The 14,814-nt window shown below is 42.5% G+C and overlaps 3 protein-coding genes across 4 annotated transcripts; 1 reads left to right on the top strand and 2 right to left on the bottom strand.

The window, feature by feature from the left end:
- Positions 1 to 1,964: 1,964 nt before the first annotated feature.
- On the bottom strand, positions 1,965 to 2,498 carry EMC6 (ER membrane protein complex subunit 6). Its single transcript, XM_009882745.1, has 2 exons — positions 2,398 to 2,498; positions 1,965 to 2,166 (listed from the first exon to the last, which is right to left on the bottom strand). The coding sequence occupies exons 1-2, from the start codon at positions 2,496 to 2,498 to the stop codon at positions 1,965 to 1,967; spliced, it is 303 nt and encodes a 100-aa protein (XP_009881047.1).
- Positions 2,499 to 3,795: 1,297 nt separating this feature from the next.
- TAX1BP3 (Tax1 (human T-cell leukemia virus type I) binding protein 3) lies at positions 3,796 to 5,061 on the top strand. The gene is made up of 4 exons (XM_009882744.1): positions 3,796 to 3,852; positions 4,012 to 4,131; positions 4,459 to 4,536; positions 4,738 to 5,061. Exons 1-4 carry the CDS (start codon positions 3,796 to 3,798, stop codon positions 4,873 to 4,875), a joined length of 393 nt encoding a protein of 130 aa, XP_009881046.1. The 3' UTR covers positions 4,876 to 5,061.
- A 2,311-nt stretch (positions 5,062 to 7,372) lies between these two features.
- On the bottom strand, positions 7,373 to 14,533 carry CTNS (cystinosin, lysosomal cystine transporter). 2 transcript variants are annotated; one of them, XM_009882708.1, is made up of 10 exons: positions 14,436 to 14,533; positions 13,307 to 13,387; positions 11,987 to 12,071; positions 11,796 to 11,899; positions 10,693 to 10,824; positions 9,815 to 9,914; positions 9,601 to 9,720; positions 8,351 to 8,521; positions 8,025 to 8,142; positions 7,373 to 7,650 (listed from the first exon to the last, which is right to left on the bottom strand). In XM_009882708.1, the coding sequence occupies exons 1-10, from the start codon at positions 14,531 to 14,533 to the stop codon at positions 7,520 to 7,522; spliced, it is 1,140 nt and encodes a 379-aa protein (XP_009881010.1). In that variant the 3' UTR covers positions 7,373 to 7,519. The 2 variants fall into 2 exon arrangements, with proteins under 2 accessions (XP_009881010.1, XP_009881011.1); XM_009882709.1 differs by having other exon boundaries at positions 13,307 to 13,385; positions 14,470 to 14,533.
- Positions 14,534 to 14,814: the final 281 nt, after the last annotated feature.

Raw genomic sequence — 14,814 nt, 5'->3', positions numbered from 1 at the left:
CAGAGGCAAGTATTGAGTCAAAAATTTAGGTACAAGATAGATAGGATTAAAAAGTGGACTTAACTTGGGACAAGCTGTGTACCTCTGATGCTATAATCGCATCCAGAGCCTCCTCTCTCCATGCCAGAAGTCTCTCCTCTAGGCAAACGCGAGTTAACGTGTGTAGAGCTGCCATGCCAGTAAAGCAGCCCAGGCTTCTGACTGTCACAGCTGAATTCTATTGGAATAATTTCCCAATGGTGAAACACACAGTGAACCCCAGAGGTGACATCAGGCCAAGGCATAACTCATGGAGAGCGAGCAGCTCATCATAACATGTAAAGCTGACCGGGCTCTACTGCAACCAATGTTTCCACTTGACAAAACATCCTCCTCTTGTTAGATGACCAAAGTGATTTCCTGAATTTAAGTCTTCAGGGGCTTCAGGCCCCCTAAATCCCTACAGTCTTCCCTTCTTTATACCCTCTGTTGAACACAACTCCCACAACCATTACTGTTAATAAAACATAATCAGATTCCTTCTCAGGAGCTTGTTTCTTTGATTTTTTTCCCCCCTTCTTTTTTAATGTACAGCAATAAAATCTGTCACTTTAGGGCAACGCTCTCCAAGCCTCTTCTGTAAAGTGTGTTCTTTAGGTCGCACATATTCTTTGTGATACGTACTTATGCCAAACAATTCAATTAAGTGTTCAGAAAGTATTTGAACAGTACAGGTGTATAAAACATACCTGTTAATGGGTAACAAGTGCCAGTTGTTTTCTGATGGTGTGAACGTGTCAAAGCATACACTACTGAGGGCATTCAAACCTTGATCATCTTTTTCCCTCAAAAGGAAACATCAGAGGCAACATTTTTTATAGTATCAAATCCACCTTTTGTATAACACCGCATTTCACCAGAAGTGGATTGTCCTGTAAAATATTTTTAAATATGGAACATGATGTTGTAAAATCTTTGTATAACAGGAAAAGGGAATATCTTACGGTGTTCTGGTGAAGCCATGACTAATTCAAAGAACAGAGTTAACCAGATGGAGCAGTGTGTGTTTGTAGAAAAAAATACATGACAAAACCCAGTTGCTGTACAAGAGTATGATCTCGGTGTTCAAATGCAAGTCTCCAAACACTACATTTGCACAAACAGGTCTATAGCACAGATACTGCCTGCACGGTGGGTGATCATACTTTCCTTTCTGTTCCTGCCAGAGCCATATGGAACCACAACAATGCACTGTCTGATCACAGAAAATGCCAACAGGCTTACAACCGTGTTCAGTACAGACTGAGCTGGCAGGTAATACGATGCTGCACTTAACTGGGTTTGTGTGTTTCGTGGGCCACAATGGTACTAAAAAGGAGCAAAGTGTGTGACGTGTGAGAGCATGACTTACTGACTTTTGTGTATGCCAGTGAAGAGTGTCCATGACAATGTCATTTATTGATAGCGTGTATATATGGCAATTGTGGAAATGACGTTTACATTAGCAACTCAATTACATTTCTGTACCAAACCTCTACATACACTTAATTACATGCTACCGTGCAGTGTTTCCTCGTGTCAGTGGATTATTATTTAAGAGTGCTGCTTTCATCGGTATATGTGTGTAAGGACAGGCAGCAAATCTAGAAGGGACTGTAATTGGTGTGGCTTATCCAAAATGCAAAGGGTACTAGGGACTACATTAACCAAAACCCACAGTTGTGTCTGCAATTAGGGACAGAAGTTATTCCTTAATGACCAAACAAATATTCATCAGAAGCATCCATGTGGTGTTTCACATTCAGTTTAATTAGAACAGTACTACCGATTAATTTGTACTTTGACATAATTTACTGACAGTATTAACAATACAAGCGATGAACAACGGTTTAGAAGGTAAGCTGGCCTAGTTGTGTAGATGACTTTTGGCAACAGTCCTCCTGCTTCATTAAAAACCACTGCAGCTAATGTGGGTCCTAGTTGTTTTAGTAGACATGAACCATGCCATACAGGAAAGTCCAGAACAGGACATATGTGAAGAGCCCTCCTATAAGCCCCCCTGTGAAAAGTGGCCTTCGGGATTTAAAGTACTTATTCCACCGCCGTCCAGCTTTTAACACCAAGAGCACGGAAAGGAGGACGGAAGCCAGGAAGTAGAAGATGAAGCCGTGCAGGCCGGTCAAGCCCCTAGAGTTTATTTAAATCTGTATAGCAACACTAAAATCAGATGGGGATAGAAGCTCATTAGAAGATGCATGGCTTCTTTATTTAAACACTAACACTAATAAACCTCTATTGCTCTACAAATGTGCTGAAGTGTTAGGCCACTGCTTCTCACACTGCTTGTAAAGTCAGTGCTTGTGGGATGGCGACCTCTGTTCCATTTCTATCATATCAGCTTCTGGAAGTACACATTACACTACTTTCATAAGATATTTCTTCTGGTACTGGACTACTACAGCCACTAATAAATTCTCCTTAAGAGAACCAGGCATTCGACACATAGGACTTTCCACCATAATGCTTTGACATGATTTAAAATGCATCTCCTCCTTTACCTTTTTCTCTACAGTTATCTTTATCGTTTCATTTTCTTGAAAGTAACAGTCTTTTCTAAAGTCCAGCTGATTTTCTAAAGTCCAGCTGGCAGGAAAAAGTGAATACCTGAATGCATCAGAGGTTATTTTTAAAATGCCAGGCCCATATTTTTTCCTGCATGGCCATTGGTCGTGGAAACATGGCCAAAATATGCCCTAACTTTAAAAAAAAATAATAAAAAAAAGTCAGTAACAGTATTGTAGCACATTATTTTTGTCTTTGTCCCATGGATTTGAAGATAATTACTTCATTTCCTGTTGCCCACTTCAGTTTGAATGTCAAGATTGAGAACACTTTAAAGTCATCTGATTTTACCTATCAAGCTGTGTGATAGCAGTCATCATTTGCTTTATGTGCTAAGAACTGTCAGCGGGCAGCGGCGCCGCTCTGTCCTGGAGGCTGTCAGTGCCGCGGCGCGCTCGGCCTCGTACAGCCGGGGGAGGCGGGAGGAAGCTCCGCCGGTCTGAGGGAACAGGCCCCGCCGAGGGGCGCGGGCAGGTTGAGCACCTGCTCAGTAGGGCTTTTGAAGTGTATTAATTGCTTTAATCAACGGACAGCGCACGCGAGGGGCTCCGTTGCTTCTGCCGCTCGGTAGCATACTGGATGCGGTGGGGGTTCGGGCGGGGTGAGCGTTAACGCCGCGGTGGGAGAGCGGCGGCCGTGGCCTGACAGGGCTGTTCGAGGAGAAGCACGGAACGGTTTGGGATCAAGAGACCTTTAGAGATCGCTTAGCCCTGACACCTTCCTCTAGACCAGGCTGATGATCCTTTTGAGCGGTTGTTGTCTCAGTTAAGGCTCTGGCTTTTTATCTTGGCTCAAGAATTGCACAGTTTGGCATTTATACAGTCCTTAGATGTGCAAAGCCTGTCAGATGATCAGCAGGCAGCAAAGAACCTACCTCTGGATTACAAGAGCATTCTGATAACCAGCCTATTATTAGGATGGTTCTTTATTGCCCCTGACAGGGCTAGGCAGGGACACAAGGCACGGGATAGAGAGCATGATGAGTCACTCCGAGTGACTGCTAGTTATCAAGACATGACTCATGTTTAAAGAGACCTGCGCTGTTTTCAGTGGTTTCCCCTTGTATCTCTGGGCAGCAGTGAAGCGCTGAGTAGTCAAGGCTGTACCAGTGATGAGCTTGCAGGTGGTTTCCTGCCCTGCTGTCTCGTGGCAGGGCTGAGAGCAGTTGAGAGCAGATTGTGACACCGTGGCTGCATGGGAGTGACAGACAGCCAGTGCCATGGGGTGTGCCACTACCTACAATGTGTGCAGGTTTGACAGATGGTTCTCTAACCAAGCTGGGATGGAGCCTGCTGCAGTAGAGTTACCTGAGGTTTACAGACAATCTAACTGGGCCCCGAGTATCTGTGTGAGACACACTTGAGATTTCTTCCAGTTATTGCAATACTCTATTTTGTGTTCTCTTTTCAGCAAAGAATTGAAATACATAAGCTACGTCAAGGTGACAATTTGATTCTGGGATTCAGCATTGGAGGTGGCATTGATCAGGATCCTACTCAGAACCCTTTCTCTGAAGACAAAACCGACAAGGTCAGATGCTTTGTTTTCTGTAGCAAGTCTCTCAGCAAAAGGCTGAGCATACCCAGTTCGCCCACCAACCACTACTCACTCACAGCTGTATTCTGTCCTCTCCTGTAGCTGACTCTAAACCTACTCTGTTGCCACATAATCGTTTGCAGACTAAGCTTGTCCTAAGTTAGCTCTCCCCCTTTTCTATTTTCCAACATGGCACAAACCTGTTTTTAACTAGAATCCTGTAATATACTACAGATTATTTTTGCACTGTCAGTAGAATGGCCCTCGAGTATTTAATGCTCCCATATTTTAGTAAATGAACACTTAATTTTTTCCCCCCAGGGTATCTATGTAACAAGGGTGACGGAAGGAGGCCCGGCAGAAATTGCAGGACTTCAGATTGGAGATAAGATCATGCAGGTAAACACCAAGTTTAGACAAGTACTAATGTAGTACGAGATGCACACTACAGAGGAGCTTCTGTTGGGGAAAATACTGTCTTCTGGGTACTTTCCAGGACAGTTTGTGGGGCTTACACATGAACTGAGCTGAGTTCTGATAGAACAGTTACAGGACGACTGTGAGTCCACACATCTGCCTCACTTTATGTTTTTTCCCCAGGTGAACGGCTGGGATATGACAATGGTGACCCATGACCAAGCTAGGAAGAGGCTGACAAAAAGGAACGAAGAAGTGGTACGGCTGCTGGTGACCAGGCAGTCTCTGCAGAAGGCTGTGCAACAATCCATGATGTCCTAATGGATCAGCAAGTTGGGGAGGGGTTGGGGAGGGAGATACATAGACTGATACCAAGCAAGGAAGCAAACACTAGACCTGAACAGGTTATCTGGAAGGAGTGCATGTTCCTAACTGTGGTAAACACTTTTTTTTTTTTTCTTTCCTTTCTCTGGTGTAACTGGCAGTAGTAAAACTGTAGTCCCCTCAGCAGAGTGCTTCTCTAAAGTCTTCCCTGCAGGTACATGGTAAGACTTTATTGTAGTTATAGCTTTCAGGAAGACAGGACAAATCCTACTTATCTAAGGAAGCAGCTGGAGAAGCCTTAATTTTGTCAGGATTCTTTTGCAGCACAAAAGCTTCCTATTTTAGGAGGAAATGTGGTTTCTGCTATGGAAGATAAAAGGGTTTGCTGTGCCTAAGCTTTTATAAGCTAGCAGTCCTGTCCTCCCATGCTATCGAATTAAAGTGCCAGAATTAAGAGTTGCTCACTGCTGTGGGGAGGAGCACTGTACTAATCCCACATTGTGTGCTAGCTACACAGAGTGTGCTGAAGGGTTTGGGGCATTATGGTTTACTGCAAAGATTCCCTGTACAAAGCAGCCTCTTCAGACAAGAAACAACTAAGTAACACAGAAGTATTAGGTTAATACCTGCAAAGTACACTAAAAGTTCATGGACACTACAGTGCAATTTCATTCTCGGCGTAAAACCTTAATTCTCCTGTTCCAACTAACTTATAACATCAAATGAATCATGTTTAAATGAAAGGAATATGGAGCCCCAAAGAAAATGCTGTTGCTGAACTTACCAAGACAGCTGCTTATAGCTGTAGAGTCTTCAGTTCTTCATTCCACTTCTATCAGACTTGAAATGGGAGGGGTGGATTTTGCTCTGTCTCCTAGAAGACTTTGCTTAAGTCACCAATTTATTGGATGGAAGAGATGAATATGCCAGTAACTTCCAAAAGTGCCTCTTGACCAAATTTAAACTTCCGGTAAGATACTAAGTTGTTTAAATCAACATGCCACAGGATTTAAGATTCTTGCTGCAAAATTAAGTTCATTATCTAGCATCCTAGTGGTTTGTTAACCAGCTAGCTTTACAATTATCCAAAAACTGGAGTTCTTAATCCCCTTCAGTTGATTTATACATATCTATACTTTCCTTAAACAGTCTTCAGGTAAGCTGTTGTAAATAGAACATGAGGAGGTGGCAGACTAACTTATTCAATACGTTACTGCTGTGCCATGTACGTATGTTGCAATTAACGCATCTCAGACTGTTCTGTCCGCACCAGCAGATGCCTATTTACCATTTTTATATCTATGGAATTACTACAATACTGCTTTTGGATTTTGTAACTTAAGAATTCAGTGGTAAATTTTAAGGCTTTCAAGTTGAAGTTATTTTTGTTACTATAAAGATACACTGCTATTTGTACTGCTGTTTCACTTGATTTTACACACAATAAAACAAAGTTGGATTTCCTGAGCTGTTTCTCCTTACATTTAAGAAAGCCACATCACTCGAATGCCTCCAGCTGACACCTCTTTTTTGGCTTGAAGTGGACTGTGGACTACATCAACACAATGCAGTCTGAGGTCAGTAAGGTCTGATTTCACTGGTGGGTATGTGCAGTGTTAGCGAGCTCTCAAACCACCCCTCGACTCTAGCAGGGGGAGAAGAGGTTCTAGTTTTCCTTAGGTTGACACCTCCTAGCTTTGGAGCATTCAAGTATTGTTCAAGTACAAAAGCATGGAGTCCCTTCTGGTTCTTTTAAAGGGTAGAATGCTTACCTTCAAGTAACTCAAGACCTCGATCTCTACCTAGACCATACCATGTGTAGCCCAGGAAAAAAAACCCTGTATGTTTAAACTGTAATCACAGGGCTGTTACCGTGATCGACTTAGAAATAATCTCTTTGATTAATCTTCACCATCCACCATTTAGGATTCAAGGCACGTCAGTAGAACTGAGCAAAGTGAAGTTAGTGCACTAGAAGTATTAAGATAAAGCTGGGCACTTGTCTTAGCACCTTTAAAAGAGCTTTCAGTGAAATAAGAATACAGTTTCTGCTTCTTAATATTTTTTTTAATAAAGAGTTTAGGTTCCAATATTTGTGTATTTGTTACCAACATCATTATTCTTTTATGTACCACTACAGTTGTTAACAGCTAACCTGAATGGTGTTCTGCTGTGATCCATCTGTGAGGAGTCAGCAGCAGCAATTGGATTCACAGACAGTCTTCAGTCATTACATTAAGATACTAAGTGGTTGCTTACACATGATCTCAAATTTTTGGAAGCCAGAACTCTACTCTTTGTGCTTCACTTCCAATCAGAAGGAGATCACTCTGGTCTTTCGCTTTCCTGTTGTTAATGGAAAAAGAGCTACGTATTGCTTGGACAGCTCACGCTAAGCTGTATTTGCAGCTTCAATAGGCACAAGTCTTCCACTTGCAAGTGATGGCTATAGAGCTTGCTGTCCTTTAAGGCATCTGGCAATCAGGATCTGGTGAGGCAACAGCTTGTATTCCACACCAGAGAGGATCAAAGTATAAACAGATCAGAATTGGTATTTCTGGTAACTGGCAGTAAGTGTCTTGAAAGCCCTCAGCCAGGATAGGGGAAGTTCAATTTAAAGTTTTTGTCTTCACAAGTGCTGTTATTCACAAGGTTCATACCCTCGTCTCCTATAAAGGCAGTAGTGCTGGACCATAAAAACAATATCAAAGATGATGGAGAAGACACCTAGGCCAAACTTGGTTGGATCTCCAAAGATTAACTTCCACTGATCTGTCAAACACAAAATTAGAGAGTTGAGACAAGACTGCATTTGAGGAGTTAGTCTTGAGACTACAAGGTTGTGCCACGCATATTAGAGAAGTTCGTGTTTATTACCTGGACCGCTCAGACGCACCTTAAAGTCTGACTCTAGCATGAATCTTAGGCACAGCTAATAACTATTCTGAAGAAGTCATGGGAACAGTTATTTAATTTTCTATCTTGAAGGAATATGAACAGATTCTTTATTCTTAGTATAAAAACAGCTATCCATACTATAGCACAAACATCATTCTCCCAAGATAACCTACCAGTCCATATCTGCTTTGTAGCAGGATTCTCCCACCCCATTAAGAAAGGCCCCACCACCTCAGTTCCAGCCTTACCATTGTTGTATGACTGCAAAAACATCTGGAGAAGGCTGAAGCTTCCACCAGTGAAGTCTAGTAATACATTTCCTATACTCCATCCCTCAGTACTCTTCCGACGGAAATTCATGTACGCCTGGGAGTGTAACAAGTTGGTCAGCATGTCATGTACAAGCATGTCCGAGATTAACATTTAAGAAGCCTTTTCTATAACTATACTGGTTTTGTCACTAAAAGCCTTAATAAATAATCATTGCTAGTTTAGTCTAGTCAAACTTTCAAGAGCATACACCACAGGCTTAGGGTGTAGTATATAATATAAAAGCAGGAAAGTTCAGATTTACCTGTGGAAAATATTTTATCAGTGTGACGGCTAACTTGATGTAAGAGAAGCAGAATAAGAACTGTAGCCATGTCATTTCCTCAGCTGCAGCAAGAAACAGCATTGTAAATGTGAAGATCCACGCAAGTGCCAGTAGTCCGACAACAACTTTGGATACTTTCTGACCCGCTCTCTGAAACACAAATGCAGACACACTTAGACTGACCTAAGTGATACACCCCCAGACACACTGTAAGATACAGAATATGCTTAGGACTATGCAAGCTCACAGTCAAAACCTGTTGTTACCAGTTAGGCTCCTATCACAAGGGAATTTTAAGATTAAATGAGGGCTACAGCAACCAGCTGCAGGTTTGCAAGAGCTGATGTGCAATATTCAACATCAATCATTTGGAACACTATTGTCCATGAGCAAGTGGGAAACAATATTGTAGCAGTATTCCTGAGTATTTATGATGCCTGTTGTCGATGCCACATCTGTAACAATCTCCTGAGTTCAGCCTGATCATATCAAGAGCTCCTATATGTGCAAAAGGCTGCTAATGCCATTATGGTAAAAGATTCACAGTTGCCTTCTAGTTCTTCACTAGAGAAGACTATTGCATCTAGCAGTGGTGACAAATGGGCTGTTACGGCTTTAAATTTAGCATCACCAAAGGAAGCACCCCAAGAGAGAAACAGTTACCATCTAGAGAAAATTGTCTGTTCAGATCAGAGGCTTTTTACAATGGAAGTTAAATAAAGAACCACCTGCTTATAACAATCAGTCTCACCTGAAGAAGGGGTAGGAATTATAGAAGGGCCTTTGCAGCTGTTTTAGAAGAGGTCGAAAAAAGCTGAAAGTTTTAATTGTAGGGAATCCTTAAGGACCTATCCCAGCTTGAGGAAAGCTCCAAGTAGTGAAGAAACACCAAAGCACATACCAGCATTTGTACTGTGCAGAACGGTAATCTACGTGCTGTCTAGAGATCTGTTTGAGAACTTTATGAACTTGGTTGTTTGCCTTAGTTATTTTGAGTCCCTAAGGGGTTTACTCATGAGCCCAGGACATCCATGAGGCTGCAGTAGGTAAGCCTACTGGAGTTGCTTCAAACTGAGGAAAGATAGAGGCAGCTGTATTGTGAAGCCTAACTTCTAGAAAGGCCAGTGGAAGGGCCGTGAAGAGGACTTTGGAGCCCAAAAGGAGTGGTGAGGTGCCCGGCAGAGGGAGCTCTGTCTGAGCTGACAGGTCAGCCCAGCGTTGAGACTTACCTCGTAGATGCAGCACTGAATTACGGTGAGGAGAGTTAGAGCTACCGCGTGGAGACTGAAGAAAACATCATTGATAGCCACGGGGTTCACCCCACTGGGATAACTGACTAAGAATTCCTCCTAAATTCAAGAGAAACAAAAACCAGCCAAATGCCTTAACTCCCTTCTGTAGATACCCACCCCCTGGCAAGTATTAAGAGATAATCATGCTTACCTTAATCAAAGGAATCCAGAAGAGTCCAACATTAAACACACTGTATGCTATAAAGCCAGTAAGGTTTAATGCTATAAAGTCAAAGCTTAGTCCAACAACACTACAGAAGTATGAGAAAAAAAAGTATGAGAAATATACATCAGAGCATAACAGGTAGTTCCAGGGACAGCTTAAACCTAGAATGTACTGATTTAGCTGCAATTTTTGATGTAAGCCAAAGCTGCAGGTATTGTGACAACATGATGCTGTGCATTCATTAGGAAGCAAGGTGAAATATCCCTCATATGCCACACACTGGTACTCACAACCACTCACAGTGACACGGTTGTGTCCCTGCTGTTTAACTTCATGCCTCCACGAGCTCAGCAAGTCTGATAAAATCATTCCAGCCTGAATCCATAGAAGCATCTTAGCACATCTTTACCAAAACAAATACTTTAGTTTTCGTATACACTCATATTTCTACTTACAGTCACTTAGCTTAAGGGGAGCTGGCCTAATGGCAACACTGCAAGGAGCTGTCGGATAAGCAGTTTACAAGGTACTTGAGATTTGAAGGTGGTCATCACAATTGGCTCAGCCAGATGGTTTACAACATGGCACCATGACACCAAAGGGAATGGGTGTCTAGCACAAATTAGTATTGGATGCCAAACCATAGGATTAGGTGTCTATAGGATGCACTTAGTTTCCTCCAGCGTGCATGCATAAAAGCTCACTGGGGCTGCATTTATTCAGGCCTTATCTTCGCCTTGCTTTTTTCCCCCCCAGTCTTCCCATGCATAATTCACAATAACCAAGATGGATGTAACTGAAGCTAGGAACGTGATCTGCAGAAGTGCATAAGTGACTTGCAAACACATCTTGAGTCTCCTTACCTTTTTCGTCGCCAGTTCTCAAAGATTTGAGGATAAAAGGAGATAGACCAGGCGAGGAAATAGATCCAGCCAATCACCTCATCAGCGTATCTCACTATGATGCTATGAATCACTTGAAATTGAATCCTAGGTCTAATTCAAACAGAATTAGTTAATTTGTCTGTTCACACTTTTTCAGCAGATTTTGCCTTGTTCTGCTTTGAGAGAAAACAGACTCCAGGTGCTGAGACAATAATGATTCAGAGTTGGTTTAGTTGAGTTGCTCCCCTTTTCTTTAGTGTCCTTGTTATGTTTAGGACATCTCCCACTCCTACCCTCAACTTGCCCTTTTCTTCTTTTTCTCTTTCCTTTCCATCCTTTTACCATAGAAATCTTCAAAAAGGTTATCTTGTGCCTATGGCCTCCACTCTCTTAGCACGAGGTCTGTTTATGCAAAAGCAGAGTTTCACTTTTCATGCTCTGCCAGCAAGGCCTCATGATCACGCCTGTCCTGTTAAGCATTTCATGTGCTTACCTCTGCATTTACTTTGAATCTTAAAAGGAGAAGTGAAACAAGGAAGTAAAACAGGAGTATCCTGTTGCTCAGTAGCATCTAGGCAACAAGCAAATACAATCCAGCTTTCTCCATCCTGCTTGACTGTTTTCCTGTTAGGGAGGACTGGCATCTGTGATAAGAGGGCTCCCCTAACCAGAAAGAAAAGCACCTCTATCTCATGGTAGTGACGTGGGCGCACAGCTGCGTCAGACTATTAGCACTCCAAAACTGCATGGTAAGAATAGTATCCCACTGGACATTTACAACCAAATGCTTCCTGGATCAGAAAAGCTGACATGTAGTTTTGATACTTTTGGGAGGGGTTATTAAAACCAGACTAAGGAGCCATGAGAACCCACAGTCATCTAGTAATGAAATCTAAAACACCAAGACTGTCACTCTGCTTCCATACCCTGTATTTATCTGAATACCTTGGGGATTGCTGGAGGGTCACCACATTTTCTCAATGACATACCACCCGTGTCCCATTAACTATAAGAAGGGAATAGTTACCCCAAAGTTTAGGAAGCTCTAGGATAGTAAGTAGAACTAAAAACCAGTTTCTTACCCAGTTAAGTTGGAATTAATGGTATAAAGATAAACTGTTACTTGTCCAACATCATCTGCTTTCACTTGGAAGTCTGCTTTAGTGTGACCCGCAGGCAATTGTACCTGCAAGGCAAAGTGGAGGGAAGAAAGAGTTGCACCACACTGGCAGTAGGCTTTTGCATAAGGTCAGAAGTCTGTTCTGTCACTTACTTCATCAGGCAGTTCAACAATAGTGCTGCGTTTTGATGAGTGTGTAATATTAAGAGTTATCACCAGTGTCTCATTTAATGGAGCCCTGTGAAGGCAGAAAAGGCAAGTTAGACTGGTGCCAGAGTTCACAAAGATTGCTTCAGGACTGCAGGAGAGAGTATCTGCTAAATCCTCACAGCTGTGGCAAACATAATGAACAATCCACACACAACAATACCTACCTAGAACTCAGAGGAACACTAGCACCAAAGTATTTGTACTATTTCTTTTCTCTGAACCAGTGATAAGCACTAGGCAGTTATATGGCCATACTTTACCTCCCTTTTCTCTACACAGGTGGCAGAGCACTGCCACCAGAATCCTATCATTGTGCTTGTTAACTCTTTGCTGGTAAAGGGGAAGAAATGATGGACATGTGCTTGGGTGATGAAGGGCAGAAATTATAGCACTGCAGTAAGATAAAAACAAAACCCCCCTCAAATAACAAAAACCCTGCAAGTGACATAGTCCTGCACAGCCTTCCCAGAGAACTCTACTGAGCATTTGTCCAGGAGGTTTAACTGCACAGCAGTATTTCAAATATCGTAAGGTTCAAGTGCCTGTCCACAAACAAGATTACAGTACCACATCTTTCTCTGCAAAAAAAAAAAAAAAAAAAGTTCTAGACTGTTGCAGCCATGTTTTGCTTTTTTCCACTTTATCACAATTCTTACATTTTCATCCGACCGTTCCCTTTACTCAAACTTTGAGATCCCAAAGGGGAGGGCAGGTGTTTAACAATCCTTTCCTGGGAAGAGGCTGACATAGCAAAAACATAGTAAGCAACACACTGCATTAAACAATAAGACTATGGCGCACCAGCCCCCACTGTGGAGTAACTGCACTTCTTTGCTAGAAATGGCGAATTCTGTTTGCTTGATAAAGGCTTTTTTTTCTTTTGATGAACCCTCCAGGAAATGCAAGTTTCTCTTAAACAGCATTTTTTAGAAATGGAAGAACTGTAGGTTCACTTATGGAAGACAGTTCAGTAAGCTAATTTAGGGCACACAGTATAAAACATCTTTTCCTGCTCAACTTCCCTTACAAATGGCATGGGATATTATCAGAGCCAACCATACAAGGCTGTTTGTGAGCACGATCTTGGTCCATATTGGTACTAAGCCATGTAATAGCCTAGAAGTGGCCAGTCACACCAATGAGATTTGCTCTGTATGAACAGTTAAATGAGCCTGCAGGAAAGTCTTAAGTACATAGCCAAGTCCTACCTGCTTTCTCATCCCCCATTCCAAAGAGAAAGTAAAGATGCAATCACGATTTTACCTCAGAGAGATAGTGACGTTTGTTGAACTTCCACTTTCTAACGAAACCACTTCAGGGACAGACAACACAACAACTCCATCTGGGGGGGAAAAGACCCAACCAACTGAGAAAACCCACACAAATCTCAATTACTATGAACGATGAATAGCTCCTTCAGAACTACCTACTTTCTTTTGTGACATAGACGTTGTCTATTGAATTAGTATATATGATAAAAAACAAAGGGACTACAATTTATTTCAAGGCGACTAAACAACTTAAAAGGAGAAGTAAGTAACTGTCACTTGAACATGGTAGAAGGAAGCAATTTAAGTGTTTGAAGTGCAACAAAAGTTCATGCTAAGAGAAGGCTATAGGATACTTCAAACCCACACTAATTCTTTCTTGATATGATCCTAGTAATTTAGGAGTCATAAATCCCCAAAATTTAGTTTAAAATTGCTTCTTGCATCACAAATTCAAACGAGGTACCCAGGTGTTCAAGAAAATGTACATTTACTATGCTAACATTTCAGGAATCACAAGCACCTTAATATAGTGCTCTGAAATATTGCCATTAAGGGGTAAGCTTTACAACGATCCAGCTATGTTGTACCACGTCATGCTTTAAGAGAGGCTGAGACTCCAAGTGCCAATACAACTGATATCAAAACCATAAGCTGGTCACATGTCAACAATATTGACATTTGGAATCCAAGTCTATTTTATTCACTGTATGTTTAAAGGACACAAGAGGAAGAACAAAGAACTACGTAAAAATAAGACCAGAAATAGAGAGATAAACAGGTTGCCCTGGATACTTTTTTCTTGTTCCCACCTATTACACAGTGTTCTTAAGATGTTATTTAAGTGCAGGAGAGCTCCCCAGTTCATCACTGACTGCACCACAGACAATAGTTAATCTGCTTCTGCAGAAGGTGAGTTTGGAGCACAAGGCGAATGCTCCATCACATCAATGCCTCAGTAGAGCACTGACTGTACATAAGCACACTAAATCAAAGGTAATGTGTGAAAGAAGAGCCGATGGGAACCATGGCACAGGTCTCCCCAGTGAGACGTAGTGTGGATACAGCAGAGCAACCCTCTTCCACCCCTTACCAGTTCAGACCTGGCCCCTGCCCAGTAAGCCCTGTAGGCCCAAGCTGGGATAGCCAAACACTCACCACCAGGCCCCAGCAGCACAAGTGAGAGGTACAGGAGAGCAGGGAGCAGGTGTGGCATCCTCATGGTGGAAGAACTACAGGGAAAGTGGGGAGAAGGCTTTGCTCAAGACCCGCATGTTTTGAGGGGAAAACAGCCCATCCCCTCAGCTTGCAGCTCCCTGCAAACGGCTCCCTCCCCAGCACCACAGACCCCAGCCCAGCTGAGGGACCCTCAGCACCCCCAAAAGAGCACCAGTCCTTCAGTCCCTCTGTCTGCCCAGACTCCCCCGGGACATCTTTACCTCATAACTTTTCCCACTCCCGCTATACAGAGCTACCATCCCCTGAGGGAGACATTCCCCCCCC

The sequence above is a fragment of the Charadrius vociferus genome, unplaced genomic scaffold, assembly GCF_000708025.1.
Source record: "Charadrius vociferus isolate BGI_N301 unplaced genomic scaffold, ASM70802v2 scaffold793, whole genome shotgun sequence".
NCBI lineage: Eukaryota > Metazoa > Chordata > Aves > Charadriiformes > Charadriidae > Charadrius > Charadrius vociferus.
Note: the sequence above shows the minus strand (reverse complement) of the source record. Positions and strands in the feature narration are given on the sequence as shown.